The 20,620-nt window shown below is 43.5% G+C and overlaps 1 protein-coding gene across 2 annotated transcripts in view; it reads right to left on the bottom strand.

The window, feature by feature from the left end:
* nfx1 (nuclear transcription factor, X-box binding 1) overlaps nt 1–19,800 on the bottom strand; it is a 51,535-nt gene extending 31,735 nt beyond the window's left edge. For both annotated transcript variants that reach the window (XM_084326091.1, XM_084326090.1), the window contains exons 1-9: nt 19,621–19,800; nt 17,927–18,991; nt 15,948–16,109; nt 9,933–10,010; nt 8,536–8,641; nt 7,961–8,032; nt 6,655–6,794; nt 3,990–4,089; nt 3,225–3,442 (exon numbers count right to left, since the gene is read on the bottom strand). In XM_084326091.1, the coding sequence (XP_084182217.1) occupies nt 3,225–3,442; nt 3,990–4,089; nt 6,655–6,794; nt 7,961–8,032; nt 8,536–8,641; nt 9,933–10,010; nt 15,948–16,109; nt 17,927–18,991; nt 19,621–19,639 (1,960 nt within the window). In that variant the 5' untranslated portion in view covers nt 19,640–19,800. The remainder of the gene's footprint in view (nt 1–3,224; nt 3,443–3,989; nt 4,090–6,654; nt 6,795–7,960; nt 8,033–8,535; nt 8,642–9,932; nt 10,011–15,947; nt 16,110–17,926; nt 18,992–19,620) is intronic.
* Between the last annotated feature and the right edge of the window lie 820 nt (nt 19,801–20,620).

The following is a 20,620-nucleotide window of genomic DNA, read 5'->3' on the forward strand; positions in this document are numbered from 1 at the left end:
GCTCCGCGGGAGTATAGCCTGGGCTGTACCGGACCTCCTGGTCCGGTAGAGTACTGTGCTGTCGTCGGGCGTGGTTCTCCTCCTCTTCCTCTTCGTCTTCAGTTAGGTCATCCAGTGCTTGTAGTCTCTGGTTTAGCCTCTCCACAGGATATGCTGCTCCTTCCCGGTTGCTAGGTCTCGCTTGGACCGGTGGGGGGAGGTGGTCTGTGGGGGGTATAGACCTCGTCTGTTGGTCAAGTTCAGGGTTGTTTACTCGGCTAGGGGATGCCGCCCTGGAGGTGTGTCTAGACGAGTTCCTGGAGCCTCTGGCGGAGGGAGAGGGTGTTGTCCGTCTGATCAGCTGTTCTATTAGTTGCGCTTGCTGTCTGTCGCGCTCTGCGTCCCGTAGAGCACCAGCAGCTGCTCGCTGGCTGTCTGCTCGGTCTCGGGCCACATTCTCTTCCCTCTGAATGAGTCTTATTTCTAGACGTATATGCTCTTCTTCGCTCCGCTGCTGGATCTGCAGTCGGTCGCGTTCAGCAGCGGCGTTCAGGCTGATGAGGAAGGCCTGCTGTAGGGTCCTCTCTGCCTCGCTGGGAGAAGGCGGTTGTATAGGGGAGCCTTCCCTCGGGGTACTCCTTGCGGAGCCTTGGAGCTCTATCTCCACGGTGCTCTCCCCGTCTTCTTCCGTGCCGAGTTCTCTCTCGGTAGCGTTGTATTCCTCCCGGGACTCATCGGGGACTACTTCTTCAGTACTGGCGGGGTGTGAAGTCATGTCTGGTTCCCACTGGTCCCCACCGTGAACTTGGTCAGTTACATTAGAACCCGTAGGGGCCTCTATGGTCGGGGTAGTCTGGGCGTTGGGGTTAGACATACTTTTACTTTCTAGTTTTACCGCGTTTACTGTTAGTAGAAGACTAGGTTGTTGACTGACAGCGTAAGCCTCTAAGTACTGAGGGAGCCGTCGTTCGCGCTGCGGGCGTTGGTTAGGAGGATCGTTTCGTGGAGTGTTCATCATAGGCCATTTCAATATTAATAACACTATATTAATATTACACTAATTACCCATCCGGCTCGAAGGACCAATTGTAACTGAGGGGTACAATTCCCTGACTGTATTACTAGATATGATACTTACTACCACTACCTTTGTACTTTATATTCGGCCACCCAGTACTCGGCATAAATATATTATGATAAACACTCTCACGTAGATGAAACGGATCCAACACAAATGTACGAAGTCGAAGTATGTATTTATTCCTACACAGCAATGGTGTGTAGAGCAAGCACTTAATCACTTAATTACATTTATGAATTGAAATAGTATGCACTTTTATGGCAAAGAGTATTCGTCGGTATATCAATAGAGAATGTCCAATCTCTGATGGCGCAGGTGGTAAATATACGACCTGGAATAGTTAAGGAATAACAGCAATGATACTTTAATGATTATAAGACTGGATACACTAGGGGGGTTAATCCGGTCACTTGTAAGACAACAGGAGTAGGAGGGGGGGGGGGGTAGAGTCTGGCTGCCTCGTCCGGCTAAGGGTATCCTGGGTGAACCCACAGTAGTGCAGTTCAATGCGCCAGCGATCCTTGGACCACAGATGAAAGCAGCTGGACTCTCTGTGGGCCGGCTCTCTCCGGTCCACGGAGGAGAGACGTGAAGCGACCTCGTCTTGCAGAGCGCCTCCTCACCTTGCGTCCTCTCCAGGGGGGGGGGTTCCAACACACGGCAGTGTCGGGGGTCTTTATCCATGGAATAATCACTGTACACAAAGCATAATCCGTGCCTGGGAAGGCGGGCTGTCGTCGGTAGAATAATCCGGTATACAGGTCCACTCGCTCGTCGGCTCTGGGGCTCCTCGGGTGCAGCCTCACATGGGGTCGGCCACCCTGGATAAGCAGCCAGTTCTCTGCCCGAAACGATGGGGTACTGACTACGATAGTATTCTCACCGCACAAAGCACTACATATGAATAGACTATTATTAGCTTAATAGACTACGTCCAACTCGACGATATAGTGCCAAATATGACTATTCAAATATTAATATACACGATGTCTCAATACCGATGGTAGGCCGAACTTGGCCTTACTCCCACACGTGGCGTCGCGGGGAGGCTTTACGTCTGTCACTCTATTGGAGGGTAAGAAACTGGACTAAAAAGGAAGTCCTACTTTAGTAGCGCAGTATATATACGCACTATGAACAAATAGTACCGTTAGTGGTGCGGTAGCCAGATTCCTACGCGGAACTAGGACTTGTTCGTACATGTTGAGCGGTACGTTTGAACTGGGTCTGGGGGGTATGGCAGCCTGGCACCAAGGTCTCGACCAATAGTAGAATGGAGACTATTATGGGATGTTCAGTAGGCTAGAATGGATATTCAATGCATATTGTACAAGGAATATACAAGGGATATCAAGGAATATTAGAGAATATACAAATACAATTAAATATATATATATAATAAATATATATATTCGGTTTAATCTGGCCCTTCACAACAGAAGTTGTATTTTACAGTTGTATGTCAATTAATCTATTTAAGTCCAAGTTAGGACCAATTAAAACTTGTATTGTTCAATACTCAGGGGTAGTCGTCCGGTCCAGGGTCAGGACACAAGGGGGTTTCTCAGCCAGTCTAGGGTCCAGTACACAATGACCACCTTCACCTCTCCTCTCACTACCTCTCACCTTACACAACTCCGAATATCTCAATCTCTCTCTATGTCACAACTCCAACCTCACCTCCACTCAACTTACCTCTGACTAACCTAGTGTATTTGTAGTGTGTGTGTGTCTGGGGTGTGTGCACGTGAGATGTGGGTGAACTAATGATGCACAGATGTGTTCTTCTATCAGTACTAATCAGCTACCTAATTGTTTCTACTCCTTCCGTGGCAAAAATATCTCCCGTCCTTCACATATCCATGAGAAGGGGGGGCGATATCGGCTACAATATTTATATCGTTAAACCGTAGTGAAACTAGTTTAAACTCCAATTAGAACCAATATACGAGTAACTTCAGTATGTAAATACTAATTTACTTAAAATAGCAGATTTTTTTAGGGTAAATGTAAATACAACATTTACATTAAAATAAATATTGGTTTGTTTGAGGGGGAATATGATCGTCAGACCTTTGGAAGCTCCCCCAGGGCAGGGGTGGTCCGAGGTCGACCCATTAACTAACAACACAAAATAATAGTTAGTGATTTAGGACATGCTTACCGTTGGAGCCACAGGGCAGGGGCTTGCTGCAGGTCTTCCCACAGGAGGGGACGGGGTCCGAGCAGGTTTTGCGCTCCAAGTAGCCCAGTTCCAGGAGCTTGGTCAGGGCCGTCTGCCCACAGGGACAGGTGTTCACCAGGCTGGGGGAACGTGGACAAGGCTGGCACGAGCCCGCGTGGCACAACTTCTGGCACTGGTGGGCCCGACAGTCCAACGTCCTGACCGGTGGAGATGTCACAGACACATGGCGTTAATGCCGGGAGGGCTACCGTATTTCAAAAGGTATAGTAGCAATATGGATGCACACAAACATTTTTACAATACCGTCAATGATAATGCATTTCCTTTTTTTAAAAGGTTTTTATGCAAAACATAAGAAAACATTGCAGTAGTATTATAAAGGCTTTGTGGTGGAATTGAATGAGTCTATTTTGAATTAAAGCCACACAATGGACAAACTAAAAAGATTATACAAATGTGGAATTCACAGAGACTCAGGTTCAATCCCCGGTAGCGGTACTTCTGGCTCGGTCAGACATTCCAATGAACACAATTATTGTCAGTGTTCGCAGTGGGGTATGAGAAAATAAACGGCATCAAATATTTATAATATAATATATAAAAAGATTGTACTATGCCATCGTGGCCATATAGCCCAGTCCTATATGCAGTCCATGACAGAAACCATGGCAGAAGTAGTAGGCAATGCAACAGCGTTGAAGGAATGGTATCTTGTCTGGCGCTGCACATTCATACCGTACTTACTTTCCACATAGGTTTTCACAGGAGAAATGTCCAGAGCCGTCAAATCCTTCTTTATCCGTCCCACACAGCACCTCACGACTGCTAACACTGCAGTAGCAAGCTACAGAAAACAAAAGTAAAAAATATTGATTTGTATCACATCACCACATTGAGATGACTATACTATACTTATTAAATACTGTTACACAGCAACACAGGCTCGTCGTCAGAAAACCTGAATAAAGTACTCATCGGCCACAGGAGAAAAGGTACATTGTAATGTACGTTATGTCAGTGATGTGTGATCAGTAATGTAAATATTAGGTTTTCAATGTAGTGAGTCACAAGTGGTCATTTGAGTGGGTCCCAGGGAAATTGAGTAGTGAGTCCCCAATAAAATAAGTTCTGACAGATTGTAGTGTTAGACTAGTGTTGATGCTATAGGTTATACTTATATTCATGTATAATGTACATGAATGTTCATGTATGTTGTAGATTTATGAATGTATCTGAAAACCTTTATTACAAAACACTGGCTGTATAGTGTATATGCTCCACAGACAGCCAACAGATCGTCAGTCTTTCTATCATTTGATTAGAAAGAAAAATAGTCTGGACTCTGAATGCTTAAATTGCAAGAGCAGAAAACATCACAACATCTATTTGAGTCATGGATCGGTAGATTTTTTTGGATCAGCAAAAAAACTCAATTAGGCATATTTGTTAATTCTAGGTGACTCCCATAAGGAGCGTATATGAAGAAAAACGTTCCTCACTCTGGTGTAATGAAAAAGTTGTGGAAAGAGCTGCATATAGTTCACTATAAATAACATTAATGCTTTGATTAGGATTTTGCCCCGTCAGCATCAAAATGCTGAAGGATATGGCTGGTTTTCGGTGCGATTATAAAAAGTTAATTGCATTATGTAAATACCTTTATTCATGGCCTTAAAAAAGTGTTTAGTTTAAAGTTAGATGGGATCCGTTTGTAGATGAGGCCGGGAATAATCTTTCATCAGACACGGGGAAGGGGGCTAAACAACCGAGGATATATTGGAGAGATAGAATTTTTGCCAAATATATGTTGGAGTCGCCAGGTGACGAGCCTGACAACGTCACTACTTTTGATAAAGCGGTAGGTTCGATCTGGGTCAAAGTGGAGGGCGCTTAGAGTTAGAAGGCTGCCGCAAGGTCGGATAGCATTCCTTAAGATAACACCACGCTCAGTAGACAGACAGACAGCGCACTGTTACATGAAAGTGTCCTGATGTTCTGAGTAGGCATGCCTCCCGAAACCCGGTTCTAAACGGGAACCGGTACTAAATTAGAAAAAAACTGAGTATTGATAAGCTCCGACATTTTCGGTTCTGCTATTGATACATTATGGAGTTTTTTTTCTCGAGGAATTTAAATGTTGCAAACTATCTCTCCTCTCTCTGTCTCGCTCTGTCGCAAGGAGAAGCGGGGCTGTTAGTTTACACACACTCACGAGCGACACAAATGCACATACGGGTACTTGGCTCCGTGCTGAAGCACGCAGCACAGACCGAGCTCTGCGCTCATCATGGCGGAGAGAACAAAACAAAAGTCTGGGTACACTTTACGAAAGTCGATGCCGACAACACACGTTGCCACAAGTGCAATAAAACATTTGCAAGTAAGGGTGGCAATACAAGCAATTTTTTTTTCTCCTTTTTCTCCTTCTTTTTCTGTTTTTCTCCCATCCCAATTTTAGTCGTGCCAATTCCCCCCTCCCCTGTCTTGATCGTTGCTTGCATGTGCCCCCCACTGGTTGGTCGTAGGGAGGGTTGAAGAATCTATCGCATGTCCCCTCCGATATATGCAGTCAGCCAGCCACTTCTTTTCACCTGCCAGCGCGGACTCTCATTGGCGAGGTGTAACGTGTGGGAGGCTCACACTACCCTCGACATCTCCTGTCCTTGCTGTGCAGGCGCCCTGACCAACCTGTAAGAGTCGCTGTTTACAACGACCAGATTACCACCCATCGACTCCCCTCCCGCTGACTCTGCCAATTGAGTCAGTATGACGGCCGGCCCAAGACGGAGGCAACGCTGACAGCCGGATTCGATACCGGTGTCTCACGCGTTGGTGACGAGCACTTAGACCGCTGCGCCACCCAGCCGCCACTAAATACAAGCAATTTGTCAAAACATCTGTTGTCAAAACATAACATTAGTCTGCAGAAATGCACCATTTTCATCTCCATCTCCATCCACGTCCACTGCAGGTAAGCCAAGATACGGAGTTAGCTATAGGCTAATAACGAATTATTACGAATAGGCTAATAAATAAAATATAATTGCTTAGCTAATTGTTTAGCTACAAATATATTTGAAAGATGACAACTTTTTATAGATAGTCAGGCTGAGGCTGCAGCCACCATGTCCCAGCCCACCCCTCCTCCCTCTACCACCACCGGTCCCAGCCAAGCCCAAAGTCCCTTCACCCTAGCTATAATATTTATTTATAACGTTATATAAAAGAACATTGCTGGTGCTGTTGCTGAAGAAATAATATTTATTTATAAAGTTATAAATAATAAAGCAATGTCGATTTTGTTCTTAATGTTGTATTTTTCTTGCAAAATAATAAAAAAGAACCGAGTATCGATAAGTAGTATCGATAAAATCATAACGATACCCATCCCTAGTTCTGAGCCACTCACCCTGCTGAACCTGCAGCTGGCAGGGCTGGCACATTCCACCGTGGCACACCTGGGCACAGATGTGTTTGGCACAGTTCAGTATGCTGCCACACACTTTGTCGCAATGAACGACTGAAGCCTGGCCACAGCGCATCGGTTGACTGCAAAGTGAGAGTTGGTCGGCGTTAGGGTCAGTTAGGGAGAGTTAGGGTCAGAGTTAGGGCGCCACGACTTCATACCAGTGGGAAATGTTTTGAGAAACCAAGAGCCTAACGTTTAAAAAGATACAATGCCGATTTTTATTTGACCATAGTAACTGTCGCTTATAAATCACATTAGGGAAGGGGACGATAGGTTTAAAATAAATATATGGTGATACAAAAGAAATGTGACAATACTGTACGTATCGTGGGGAAGAGGAATGTATGGCAATATTAGCACCATTTTGTATGCAATACATTTTCTTGACATAACGTAACAACTCCTTAGTATTGTGGTTGTATCCATCGTGTATCAAATAGTATTGAGGTTGTATATCATTATCGTGTATCAAATAGTATTGTGGTGATATCTATCGTTTATCAAATAGTATTGTGGTTGTATATCGTCTATCAAATAGTATTGAGGTTGTATATCGTCTATCAAATAGTATTGAGGTTGTATATCGTCTATCAAATAGTATTGTGGTTGTATATCGTGTATCAAATAGTATTGAGGTTGTATATCGTCTATCAAATAGTATTGTGGTTGTATATATCGTGTATCAAATAGTATTGAGGTTGTATATCGTGTATCAAATAGTATTGTGGTTGTATCCATCATGTATCAAATAGTATTGTGGTTGTATCCATTGTGTATCAAATAGTATTGAGGTTGTATCTATTGTGTATTAAATGGTATTGTGACATAAGTACAGTATATTGTCCCAATGTCCCATCCCTAATTCACATGCTCTTCCAGAGTTCGATTTGGAGATGAAAAAATATGATTTAAAAAATTACTTTTTTAAGTGAATAATAACTTGAAATAAGTTTGTTCTACCCCAATGTTTACACACTGTAAACAGACCACATAATCAAAAGTCATGTAGGAACTATTTTAACGGTTAGATAATGTCAGCCCTTTTATCAAAAGACTAAAAATCATTAATTTCATGCTGGGTTAAAAAGAAAAAGTCGCTATATGTAAACAAAGCTGGTAGCGGAGCGACAAGAGAGTGCAATAATGCAATAACGGATTAGGCCTTTGTGTAGTGGACCACTAAAATACACAAATACATAAACCCCCATAAGAAATTACTTAAAATATTACTAGAGGAGTACAGTACCTGGTCCTACCACAGATGCAGCCTTTGTGTATGAAGGCAGGGCACTGTGGACAAGGTCCGGGGTGACACAAGCTGCAGAGAGACAACAGAGAGGGATCAGAGAAAAACCCATTTCCCCCCATGGAACTAGGTTTAGGCAACCCCATCAAACAACATACATCTAATTTAGTAGAGCCTTGGGCAAACATGGAAGCCTCTGTGTTACCGATTGGAAATAGCAACCCTGCAAGGATTCTAAGGTCTGGATTTTAGGATTCACTGTATCAAAATTACATGATCAAGCCAAGGGTGACATGCCCACCTCCAAGGCCTCCTGGGGAGCTCCTGCTTCCCTGTTTGGAAGTCAGAAATACAATTTGTCCTAGATTCAAGGGCTAAAAAAAATTTAATAATTATAATTATAATAATTTCCATTTCAACAAATTTACAAACCCAAAAGGCATTGAAATATAAATTTATTTAAAAATCCAGACATATCGATGCAGTGTTGCCATTTGCGACCTGTGCAGCACTGACACATGTAGGTTCACCCAAGACTCTCCAAAATGAGACAAGTGTCGTTTAAAAACACTCACATGTTACAGGGGTGGTTGCAGTCTGCCCCGCCTCTCTTCTTGCCACACATGTCACCACAGCTATGGGGGATCTCACTACGCTGCCACTCCGGATTGGTCACTTTCCCTGTCAATCAAGATGTGAATATTAGAGACCTCAACATTAGCTGTGCATTTACATGGACCCTAATGTTCCATTAATAAATCGGAATAGCAGCCCGGTCAGAATAAAAATGCCTTGTGTAACCACCTCAAATCAGATGTAAACTTTTGATAGTCCGTGCAATGGGAAAATATTTAGCGCCTAATAGCCATGTAAACGCTTGATCCAATTGTTTCTCTCTACATATGTTCTTTCTGCACTCCACGTGGGGGTAACATCTAAGCATTTGACGTAAAGTAATGTCAAGGAGTTTCCAGGGAAATTCCAAAACAAAACATTTCTGTGGCCGTCTTTATTGGAAGCTTAGTGTTAGCTAAAAGGATGGTTGAATGTCTTTTTGGAAGCTTAGTGTTAGCTAAAAGGATGGTTGAATGTCTTTATTGGAAGCTTAGCATTAGCTAAAAGGATGGTTGAATGTCTTTATTGGAAGCTTAGCGTTAGCTAAAAGAATGGTTGAATGTCTTTATTGGAAGCTTAGCATTAACTAAAAGGATGGTTGAATGTCTTTTTGGAAGCTTAGCGTTAGCAAAAAGGATGGTTGAATGTCTTTATTGGAAGCTTAGCGTTAGCTAAAAGGATGGTTGAATGCCTCGATGGTCACTGGTCAGTCCGTGTAGTGAATGTCCAACTTTTATGACTATATCCAAATGAAGATGTAAGAATTGTTTGACCATTTAGCGTTTTCTTCCCAACATTAGTACACGGACTGTGATCGAAAGTCGCTGGTCCCAGGCTAATGTAGCTTAAAGGAACACGCCAACAACATTTGGGGGAAATTAGCTTACAGTCTTCTCCAGCGAGAGACAAGAAGATAGATACCAGTTTCCTCTCTGTGCGTTCAGTAGAAAGCTATCTGGCTGCATGTTAGCCTAGCTTAGCACAATGAATGGAGGCAGACATGGCCGGTTAGCCTTCGGGAGAGGTGTTAGTTGGACAATGCCTAGGCTAACCGGCCATGTCCGCTTCCATTCAGTAAATATCTCACAATTTGGTGACCCCGACGTGATGGATTATTTGAGTAAATGTCTCACAGTAGGCAGGGTCTTTCTGGGCATCATGTCAAACAAGTAATATTCTAACACGCTTCGGGTCATATAAACACGGTTCCGTTTATTTAGGGTCCATGTGAACGGTTGATTTCAAATGTCCAGTATTACCGATTTCAAATCGGATTGAAGAAATATTGTCCATGTACCGGTAATCGTAGCTACTGCACGGCGGCCTCTCTGCAAGAGTGTCATAGTTGATCACTCACCACAGAAGCAGGTATAGGAGCTTGGGAATTTCACCGCAACATTCTGGCAGGCTGGACAACGCCAACCATCAGTCGAATCTGTGAATGAGACTAAACATGTTATTTCATCCCCCCATAGAAGTCATAATTATGTAGGGCTGGGTATTGATATCGATTCAATCGAAGAATGCAGTTTTATTTGATACCAAATTTCGATACCCAAGGAGTTCATCTCATCAGCGTCAGTGAGCTAGCATGTTTGTTCTAGGGCTGCAACTAACAATTATTTTATTGATTAGTTGATTCATCTAAACAATTAATTTACAATAACAATTGATTACATTTGAAATTTAACATTTCAAAATGACTGACGTTTTTCAAGTGCTGTACTACTATCCTTAAGTTAAATGAATAGTTGCCTCTCTGACACCACCTACTGAATACCTAGAGTAGGAGAAGAGGCATGGAGTGTATTTATGCTGTGTACTGTGGATTCCTACTGTACACGAGTAGGGTGAGTAACCTACATGCCATTACTAGATATACATGTGGCTGGCATTCCATTGAGCCTGGGTAATTCCAATACACTAGTGGTCAACCGATATATTGGATTGCCGTAGTATTGGTATACTGGCCGTTTAAAAAATAACCATATCAGCCGATATTGGCAGACGATATTACAATCGCAGGCTCTAGTGGGCTCATGTTAGTGCAGTGATTCCCGCTGCATGTTAATACTTTGGGGGGCCCGAGATTGCGCTCGTCACCAATGCAAGAGACTCCGGTCTCGAATCCCGGTGTCAGCATTGCCTGCGGCTTGGGCCAGTCGCCATACTATCTCAATTGACAGAGGTAGCGGGTGGAAGTCGATGGGTGGGGATTGGACGTTGTGGACAGCGACTCCTACAGGTCGGTTGGGTGACGCCTGCACAGCAGTGACAGGAAGTATCGGGGCAGCATGAGCCTCCCACGCGCTACTCCTCGCCACTGAGAGTCCACGCTGTCTGGTGAAAAGATGCGACAGGCTGCCTCCTCATGTACAGGAGGGGACACGTGATGCAAGGCTTCTATTCTCACTACAGCCGACCAGTGGGAGGCAGTCAAGCAACATTCAAGACAGGGGAGGGGAGAATTGGCAATACGAAATTGGGATGGGAGAAAAAATTTAAAAATAAGGAGAAAAAGTGGATAAAAAAAAGGTGTGAACACTTTATAACAATTACGTTTATAAAGTTGTCTGAATAAGTATTGATAACATATTTTTACAAATATTTTACAAAACATTTATTTGATGATCGTGGGCACTGATAAAACTTCTATATATCATTATTTTCTATATATATATATATATATATATATATATATAAAAAAAAAAAAAAAGGCTTAACTCAAAGAATCTCAGTCGAATAGTCGACTTTCAGGGGGAAGCCCCAGTTCAACTGTCGTATTTTTTCAGATAATTTTATTTATTTATTTTGTATCCACTTTTTCTTCTCCTGGTTTTTTTCTGTGATTTTCTCCCATCCCAATTTAGTCATTATGCCAATTGCCCCCTCCTCTTCCTGGTCGTTGTTCGCATGTGCCCCCCACTGGTCGGTCTAGGGAGCCCTGAAGTCTATCAGATCCGAGACAGCCAGCAGCATCTTTTCACCTGCCAGCGCGGACTCTCATTGGCGAGGTGTAACGTGTGGGAGGTCACACTACCCTCGCCATCTCCCTCCCTCGCTGTGCAGGCGCCCTGACCGACCTGTAGGAGTCGCTGTTTACAACGACCAGAATACCACCCCACCGGCTTCCCTCCCGCTGACTCGAGCCAGTATGACGGCCGGCCAAGCCGGAGGAAACGCTGACAGCCGGATTCGATACCAGTGTCTCTCGCGTTGGTGACGAGCGCTTAGTCCGCTGCGCCACCCAGCCGCCAGATACATTTTTTTCTTTGGCCTCCCTGCTCACTAAATTATCATTATCAGCTATTGAAAAACCCATATCGGTCAACTACTAGTCAACACATGCTAGCTATGTTGTTTTCTGTTCATGGGGCCACAGCTGCCACCTCTTGGGACAACATGGCCACACTGTACTGTCCATTTGGGGATCCAGCATTATGCATTAGTATGCATTGTGCTACGGACTATTGTGTTGGAACCGGACAGAGCCTCCCAGCCAAAAATGGTCGCTTTGGGTGTTGGGAATGTGATGACATCGCCAGGGATTCATTACAGAGTGAGAGACGAGAGCCCAACACACTACCACAGGAGGTCAGAGACAAGACCACAACACAACACCACAGGAGGTCAGAGACAAGACCACAACACACCACCACAGTAGGTCAGAGACAAGACCACAACACACCACCACAGTAGGTCAGAGACAAGACCACAACACAGACACCACCACAGGAGGTCAGAGACAAGACCACAACACACCACCACAGTAGGTCAGAGACAAGACCACAACACACCACCACAGGAGGTCAGAGACAAGACCACAACACACCACCACAGGAGGTCAGAGACAAGACCACAACACACCACCACAGGAGGTCAGAGACAAGACCACAACACACCACCACAGTAGGTCAGAGACAAGACCACAACACACCACCACAGGAGGTCAGAGACAAGACCACAACACACCACCACAGTAGGTCAAATTGTCTTACCATTTGCGCAGTTATGTGGATGCAACGCATGCTTCAGACTCGACTGGATATGATCATTGCTTAGATAGATATCCCTTTTAATAGTTTTTAACCTATATCAGGGGTAGGCAACCCTAGGCACGCGTTTTCATAGGCACAGGGGGCAGCATTAAAAAATATATATATACTTTTTTTCTTTTTTTTGCTTTGAAATATTATAGTGAAATATTTTGCACTGTTGTCGCATTTATCTTGTTGAAATCCTCCCACAGGTTCTTTTTAGTACCACATATTTAATTGAGACCCTATATTTGTTTATTATTTCAATTTAGCTGGAAATACATTGCTACATCATTCAGTAACATTTGCAGAGCCTTATAACAAAAACATTATTATGGTCACCATTGTGACCAGTGAGATTAATCAACAAATTTTATTATTTATTTGTCTATTTCATTGAACATTGCACATGTTAAAAGCAGGCCTGTACAGTGCGACATATATATTGCACGTGCGACACTGACGTCAGTCTGTGCGATGAATGAATTGACTTTAGTAGCACTGGTGGGATGGCCCGTGGCGCAAGCAAAAAAAAAGAAAGTGTGACGGTAAATTGAATGGACCACAGCGCCACGCTATCCACTTGGTACTTGTAGTCTCGTGCGATTAAAAACAATGTCCCGTCTCGCGTAGAGTCCATAATCAAACACCAAATCCCATAATCCCTAGCGAACAATATCCCCGCGACTAAATTGCGAGCTCAATGTACACTGACTGGGTGACTTCGACAAGATGAAGCGCTTTTTTAAGGTATTAAATCCAACAAAAGAAGTACAAGATCAAAACCCCAAACGAGCCCGAGAGGGACCACCGTTAATAGAAACGAGACAAAAGGAGAAGATTAACAAGATGTACAGATATAACGCAGAGTGGGAAAATGATTTTCCGTGGATATTTTTTAATGAGGAAGCACAGCTATTATTATTCTGTCACTGGTGCCGGGAGACTCCGGAAAAGATCCGATCAGAGAATCCCTATGTCGCGGGTAACAATATCCTAAAAAGGGATAACATTAATAAACACAATACGTCCCATCGACACGTTCTTGCCCGGGATGCCTTCAACGCTAAATAAACTCCTGAGCGGGCCGGCACCCTCTTGCACTCGCTGACTAAACACGACCAGAGCGGATGATGCTGATCTCCGTGAGGTAAAGTTTAAGATGAATGTGACATATTGCATCGCCAAGGAAGAAATGCTGTTCACTAAATTTAAGCCGCTAATTTTACTCTGTAAAAAGAACTCCATCGTATGGCTACTTAAAATTCCCCTCCGGGATCAATAAAGTATTAATTATCTATCTATCAATCAATCTATCTATCTAATAACGAGACAATATGCAAATAAGGTAATAATAATAATAATAATTAATTTAATTTATAAAGCCCTTTTCATTCATGCAGAGTTCCTTGTACTTAGTTCTGATTAATGCAATAGTGTGTGTGTGTGTGTGTGTGTGTGTGTGTGTGTGTGTGGATCTGAAAAAGTGGCCAGCAGACATGATGCTGGAACTGTGACACGTGTGCAGTGCACACACACACACGCACGCACACACACACGAATAATTATAATAATAATAATAATAATACATTTATTTATTTGGTTCCACAAATATGTACAGGTGTTTGTATGCATTATATCTATTTGTTATGTTGGTTTATAGGTGTTTCTAGGTTGGTTTCTAGCTTTCCCTGTAATCTGAGTCCACACCAGCGCTGCCTGGTCTCGGACTGCTTCATATCGGTTATATGGTTATGTCCTTGTTTTTTTGTTTTACAGATTATGGGCAAATAAAGAAAGAATTTGTCTGAAAAGCATTTCTTGTTAAAGTTTGGATTTTGTGTGCCCTGTATGCAAGATTCATGTCCCTTGCCAGTCACATACCTATTTAAGTAATGAACTGCACTACTTGTGGTTGTTTTTAGAGATTTTAGAGACGTTTTATACTCGTGCTACAAGATTTTGGCCTGTGCTACAAAACTATCAACCTCTGTAGCACCAGTGCTATGTGCAAAAAAAGTTAACGTACAGCCCTGGTTAAAAGCCATTTTTTTTTACTCAAAATGTGAGTATTACCAAGTCAACTTGTGTTCTTAAAACAATGACAATAAACATAGTTTTATTAGGTTGAAATAATGTGGTTGTGTACTTATTTTTCTGTTAACTTATGGATTGAAAACCTTAATGCACAGTAACTGAACTCAATATGTTTAAGTTCTGGTAACTTATTATTATTAATCTTTTTACAGTGTAGTCTTGTGATCAATCAAAACTTATTTACACGATATACCTCACATTCACCCTCCATTCACATCCTGGTGTTCTCCTGGTGTTCTCCATTAGGCCTGTAGGTGGAGCTATGACATTTACATTTACATTTACATTTAGTCATTTAGCTGACGCTTTTATCCAAAGCGACTTACAAGTTCTGTACGACAAGCCATCAGGAAGGGCACAACTCTATCAGCTGAGCAACAATGTTCATCAAAGTGTTGAGTGCTACAGTGTAGGTTAGTTTATTAGGACAAGTGCATGACAGTACGGTTAGTTAGGGTTAGATTTTTTTTTTTTTTTTTTCTCTTTTTTTTTAATTCAGATAATGGTTGAAGAAGTGCGTCTTTAGTCGACGGCGAAAGATTGGACGTGATTCGGCTGTCCTAACTGGGGTGGGTAGTTCATTCCACCATTGTGGGGCAAGGACTGAGAATAGGCGACTTCTCTTTGATGACCCTCCCGGAGCTTGGATAGGAGTAGGTCTGAGGCGGCCAGAAGATGCAGAGCGTAGGGGTCTTGAGGGTGTGTAGTTAGCACTCGTACAGTACACTCGCACACGTACAGTACACACACCGATGGTGTGTGATGTGTCCAAAAATGAATGGGCACATGTGAGTGAAATGGTCAATGCAGCTGTTTGTCTGCATTGCATCCCCCCCCCCCCCCCCCCCCCCCCAACTCAGATTTAGGGTTGATACAACCATCATAATAATATTGTTAATAATAACAATAACAATGTAATAATGTACAAATTATCATTAAAAAGACCCGATTATGAGAAAAAAAATGTACGATGCATGGAATATTGTTGAGGCACACTAGTTACAACTATATTTCAAACAGGCACTCCATGTCAAAAAGGTTGCCGACCCCTGACCTATATCCTCCAACAGTTGAGGCCAATCCAGTTACTCAAGCCTGACGTGAAGTGTTTCTATGAGGTTGTTTTGTTCAGGAGTGGAGCTCAATTAGTCCCACTAATAATGGGCAAGCAGGCTTCATTCATGTAAACACAGCGAGTTAGTGCTGCATGTATGTATGATCATGTTATAAGGTTGTACCATCTGCCTGTGAGGCTGGAGACCTGGCCCACTTCTTGATGCAGTTGAGATGAAAGACGTGGAAGCAGCTCTCACAGCTCCACACCGGGGCCATGAGCCGGATGACATCACAACACACCATGCACTCGTACTTCTCCCCGGACAGCTGCTCGATCAGGCACCCTGGAGAGAGAGGCGCGAGGGCAGAGGCTCAGGGAGACAACACTGGCTTGGATTTCTGCTCATATATATCATTTCATATACTGTATACCGTATATATATATATATATATATATATATTGATGTTTTTACATTTTTGTCTGTTATTTAAAAAGAGTCACTGGTTTTCATACAGTATGGGTGCCCCCTTAGAATATAGAATATATATATCAGATATATCACACCAGTATGCATTCCCCCTTAGAATATATATCAGATATCAGACCAGTATGCGTTCCCCCTTAGAATATATATCAGATATCACACCAGTATAGGGGTGCCCCTTAGAATATATATATATATCATACCAGTATGAGTTCCCCCTTAGAATATATATCAGATATCACACCAGTATAGGGGTGCCCCTTAGAATATATATCAGATATCACACCAGTATAGGGGTGCCCCTTAGAATATATATCAGATATCACACCAGTATAGGGGTGCCCCTTAGAATATATATATATATATCAGATATCACACCAGTATGAGTGCCCTCTTAGAATATATATCAGATATCACATCGGGTGCCCTCTTAGAATATATATCAGATATCACACCAGTATGGGTGCCCCTTAGAATATATATATATATATCAGATATCACACCAGTATGGGTGCCCCCTTAGAATATATATCAGATATCACACCAGTATGGGTGCCCCTTAGAATATCAGATATCACACCAGTATGGGTGCCCCCTTAGAATATATATATCAGATATCACACCAGTATAGGGGTGCCCCTTAGAATATATATATATCAGATATCACACCAGTATGAGTGCCCTCTTAGAATATATATCAGATATCACACCAGTATGGGTGCCCTCTTAGAATATATATATCAGATATCACACCAGTATGGGTGCCCCCTTAGAATATATATCAGATATCACACCAGTATAGGGGTGCCCCTTAGAATATATATCAGATATCACACCAGTATAGGGGTGCCCCTTAGAATATATATCAGATATCACACCAGTATAGGGGTGCCCCTTAGAATATATATCAGATATCACACCAGTATAGGGGTGCCCCTTAGAATATATATCAGATATCACACCAGTATGGGTGCCCCTTAGAATATATATATATCAGATATCACACCAGTATAGGGGTGCCCCTTAGAATATATATATATCAGATATCACACCAGTATGGGTGCCCCTTAGAATATATATATATCAGATATCACACCAGTATAGGGGTGCCCCTTAGAATATATATATATCAGATATCACACCAGTATGGGTGCCCTCTTAGAATATATCAGATATCACACCAGTATGAGTGCCCTCTTAGAATATATCAGATATCACACCAGAATGGGTGCCCTCTTAGAATATATCAGATATCACACCAGTATGGGTGCCCCTTAGAATATATATATATCAGATATCACACCAGTATAGGGGTGCCCCTTAGAATATATATATATCAGATATCACACCAGTATGGGTGCCCTCTTAGAATATATCAGATATCACACCAGTATGAGTGCCCTCTTAGAATATATCAGATATCACACCAGTATGAGTGCCCTCTTAGAATATATCAGATATCACACCAGTATGGGTGCCCCTTAGAATATATATATATCAGATATCACACCAGTATAGGGGTGCCCCTTAGAATATATATATATCAGATATCACACCAGTATGGGTGCCCTCTTAGAATATATCAGATATCACACCAGTATGGGTGCCCTCTTAGAATATATCAGATATCACACCAGTATGGGTGCCCCCTGAAAATATGGACACGTCAGTCTTGCCTGTTTGTGTCTCCTTGCTCTTTGGCACGTTGTCCCACTTCTTCTGGCCAGGCCTGGGGTCTTGATGGTGGCCCCTCTTCTGCGCTCGGTCCTGCAGCGGTGTTCTTCTCCCCTGGCCTCTTCCAGCTTTCGACGAGGGCTCTTCCTTAGCGGGACCCTGAGGCACCGATTTCTCCCGGACAGGGCTGTCGTGGCCGCTCACTCCCCTCTCCTCCTCCTCCGGAGGTTTGGGCGGCTTGATCGGTCCCTGGCGTCGTTGGGCCTCCGTCGGTCTCTTTGGAGGATCCGCATGGTGGGAGGTCCCGTGATCTACTCCGTCGCTCCTGGCCTTCTGATTTCTTTCCCTGGTTTCTGAAGGCTGGTTCTCTTCCTTACCGTCAGCAAAGCCCCAGCCTCCTCCTCCCCCTGTGGCGTGGTTCTCCTGGTTCTCCTGCGTGTCCCGCCGACGAGACCCTCTCATGTTCCTCTCCTCTTGCTCGCCGCCTCTCCTCGGCTCCTGGCTAAACTTCCGGGGTTTTTTAGGCCGGGTGTCCTGGTGGTCTTCATTGGCATGATGAACCGAATCCTTACTCGCAGGCTCTCGTCGCCAGCTCGGACCCCCGACGTCTGGCTTATCCACGGGAGGCGTCCCTGGTCTGTGGTGATAATGTCCCCCTCCACTGTGACCGTGGCCAGGGCCAATATCACCTCCTGGCTTTTGCCACCTAGGAGGCTGCCAGACAGGACCTGATGAAGCCCCATAACTTCCATTTAACCCCCTGTTCTCTCCATACGACCCTCTTCTTCCTCCTCCTCCTCCTCCTCCTCCTCTGCCTCCTCGCCCTCTGCCCCTTGCCCAATCTTCTCGGGGGTAGGGAGGATATGAATCCATTGGATAAGTTAAGTGGTCATACGGTGGTTTAAACCCTTGGTCAGAATGGCCGTATTGCACGGGCGGACCATAACTGTAGCCACTCATGTTGTTCCTGTCGTGGTCGGGTCTCAGCCGACCCCTCCTGGATCCCCTGGGGTTGTTACGCCTCTGCTGCTGTGATGATGTCCCATCTGGGGTGAACTCCTGTGCGTCTGTGGGAAAATCACAGTGGGGGGGGGGGGGGGGAAACAATGGCAGTTATTTTGATGTATGAAACGTTATAAATAGATAAATGATCAGCATTTGATCATGTATTTGAGAATTTAAATGTCCATTAGTATATGGACTCTGACTGTATGGACTACACTGGCACCTTAGTGTTCACAGCTGCCATATGGTCGACTCATATAGCATAAGCATAACATCCACACGAACCAGGGGAGTCATTAAAGTCAGTTCTAAGCTAATGTTAAAACGGTCTACCACCCCCCAGACGTGTATAACGTCGTTGGTTATGTGCTGTAGTTCAAAGTGAAAGCAGTCAAAGTTCAATCGCCTGTATCTCTCAACAGACTGCGCAATAACAGTGTTTGATCAAAACAGAAGAAGCTAGTAGAAAGTTAGCTAAGTTAGCGGTGATACATTAACGTCGTCGTTAGCTAACGATGGCTGGCTGTTAGTTACCACACGTCAAGTGCCATCATCGTGTAATGAAGGATAACTAGCGAGCTATGGCACCACGCAACCAATATCACGGTGTATGATGCCATGTGTCAAATGTAAAAATGTAGCAACAATGTGTCCAGTTAGCTGAGCTAAGTTAGCTAACAACGTTAGTTACCTGAGGAGCCCTCAGCCATTCACTGCTACAGCTGATCACACGAAGGAGGATAACAAGCCGTTTGGGATATACACAAGCTAATCTTGGTTCATTAAGTTAAGAGTTATGTTCTCTGTTAAAGCAAATGTCACTTCCACGCCCTATTGTAAAGCACAATTTGCCACAAGTAATAACTGGCACTTGTTCTCTTATCCAATCCAATAGTATATGCAGCTGCAGAGCCGCAGAGCCAGCCTTATCAAGCCTTATTCTAATGAATGGCTGCAGTGTTTTGTAGAAAGCCATAAGCATGACTGATGACTCACAAAATGAGAATGTGAAATTACACTCACATATGGAACAAAGGATAGAAATGGGGCGGTAGTTACCTGGATCCAGTTTGCTTCCTTTTTTAAATAGAGGGGTTACCCTAGCAAGCTTGAGTTCTTGCGGGATGTGACCCTGGTTGATGGAGAGGTTGGTGATATGGGCTACAATGGGAGCTATGATAGAAGCAGAGTCTCTGAGAAATCTGGTGGGAATATTGTCATGGCCTGTGGCTTTTGTTGGCTGCAGCATACTGATCTTTTTCATAACCTCTTCATAGTTACTTCTGTGATGGGGTGGGTGATGCCTGTGCACCGCCGGCCAACAGGAGAGGGTCTCTTTCCACAGCAAAACGGTGGAAGGCACCTTGGTTGAGAAATGCAGGCTTCAATCTATGTTGTTTAGTCTATCTGTTCTATGTTGTTTAGTCTATCTGTTCAGTACTCTTCAGTACTGTTTCAAGATGCAGAATGAGATCTTCTTCTTCTTCTTCTTCTTCTTCTTCTTCTTCTTCTTCTTCTTCTTCTTCTTCTTCTTCTTCTTCTTCTTCTTCTTCTTCTTCTTCTTCTTCTTCTTCTTCTTGTGAACAATGAGATCTTCTGAGAGAATTGTTGAATATATATAGAACACAAATGTTCTCGAATGTTCTATTATGACATCCTACTGTGACATCACAAATGTTCTAGAATGGCCT

Source organism: Notolepis coatsorum (assembly GCF_963971535.1).
Source record: "Notolepis coatsorum genome assembly, chromosome: 12".
Classification (NCBI taxonomy): Eukaryota; Metazoa; Chordata; class Actinopteri; order Aulopiformes; family Paralepididae; genus Notolepis; species Notolepis coatsorum.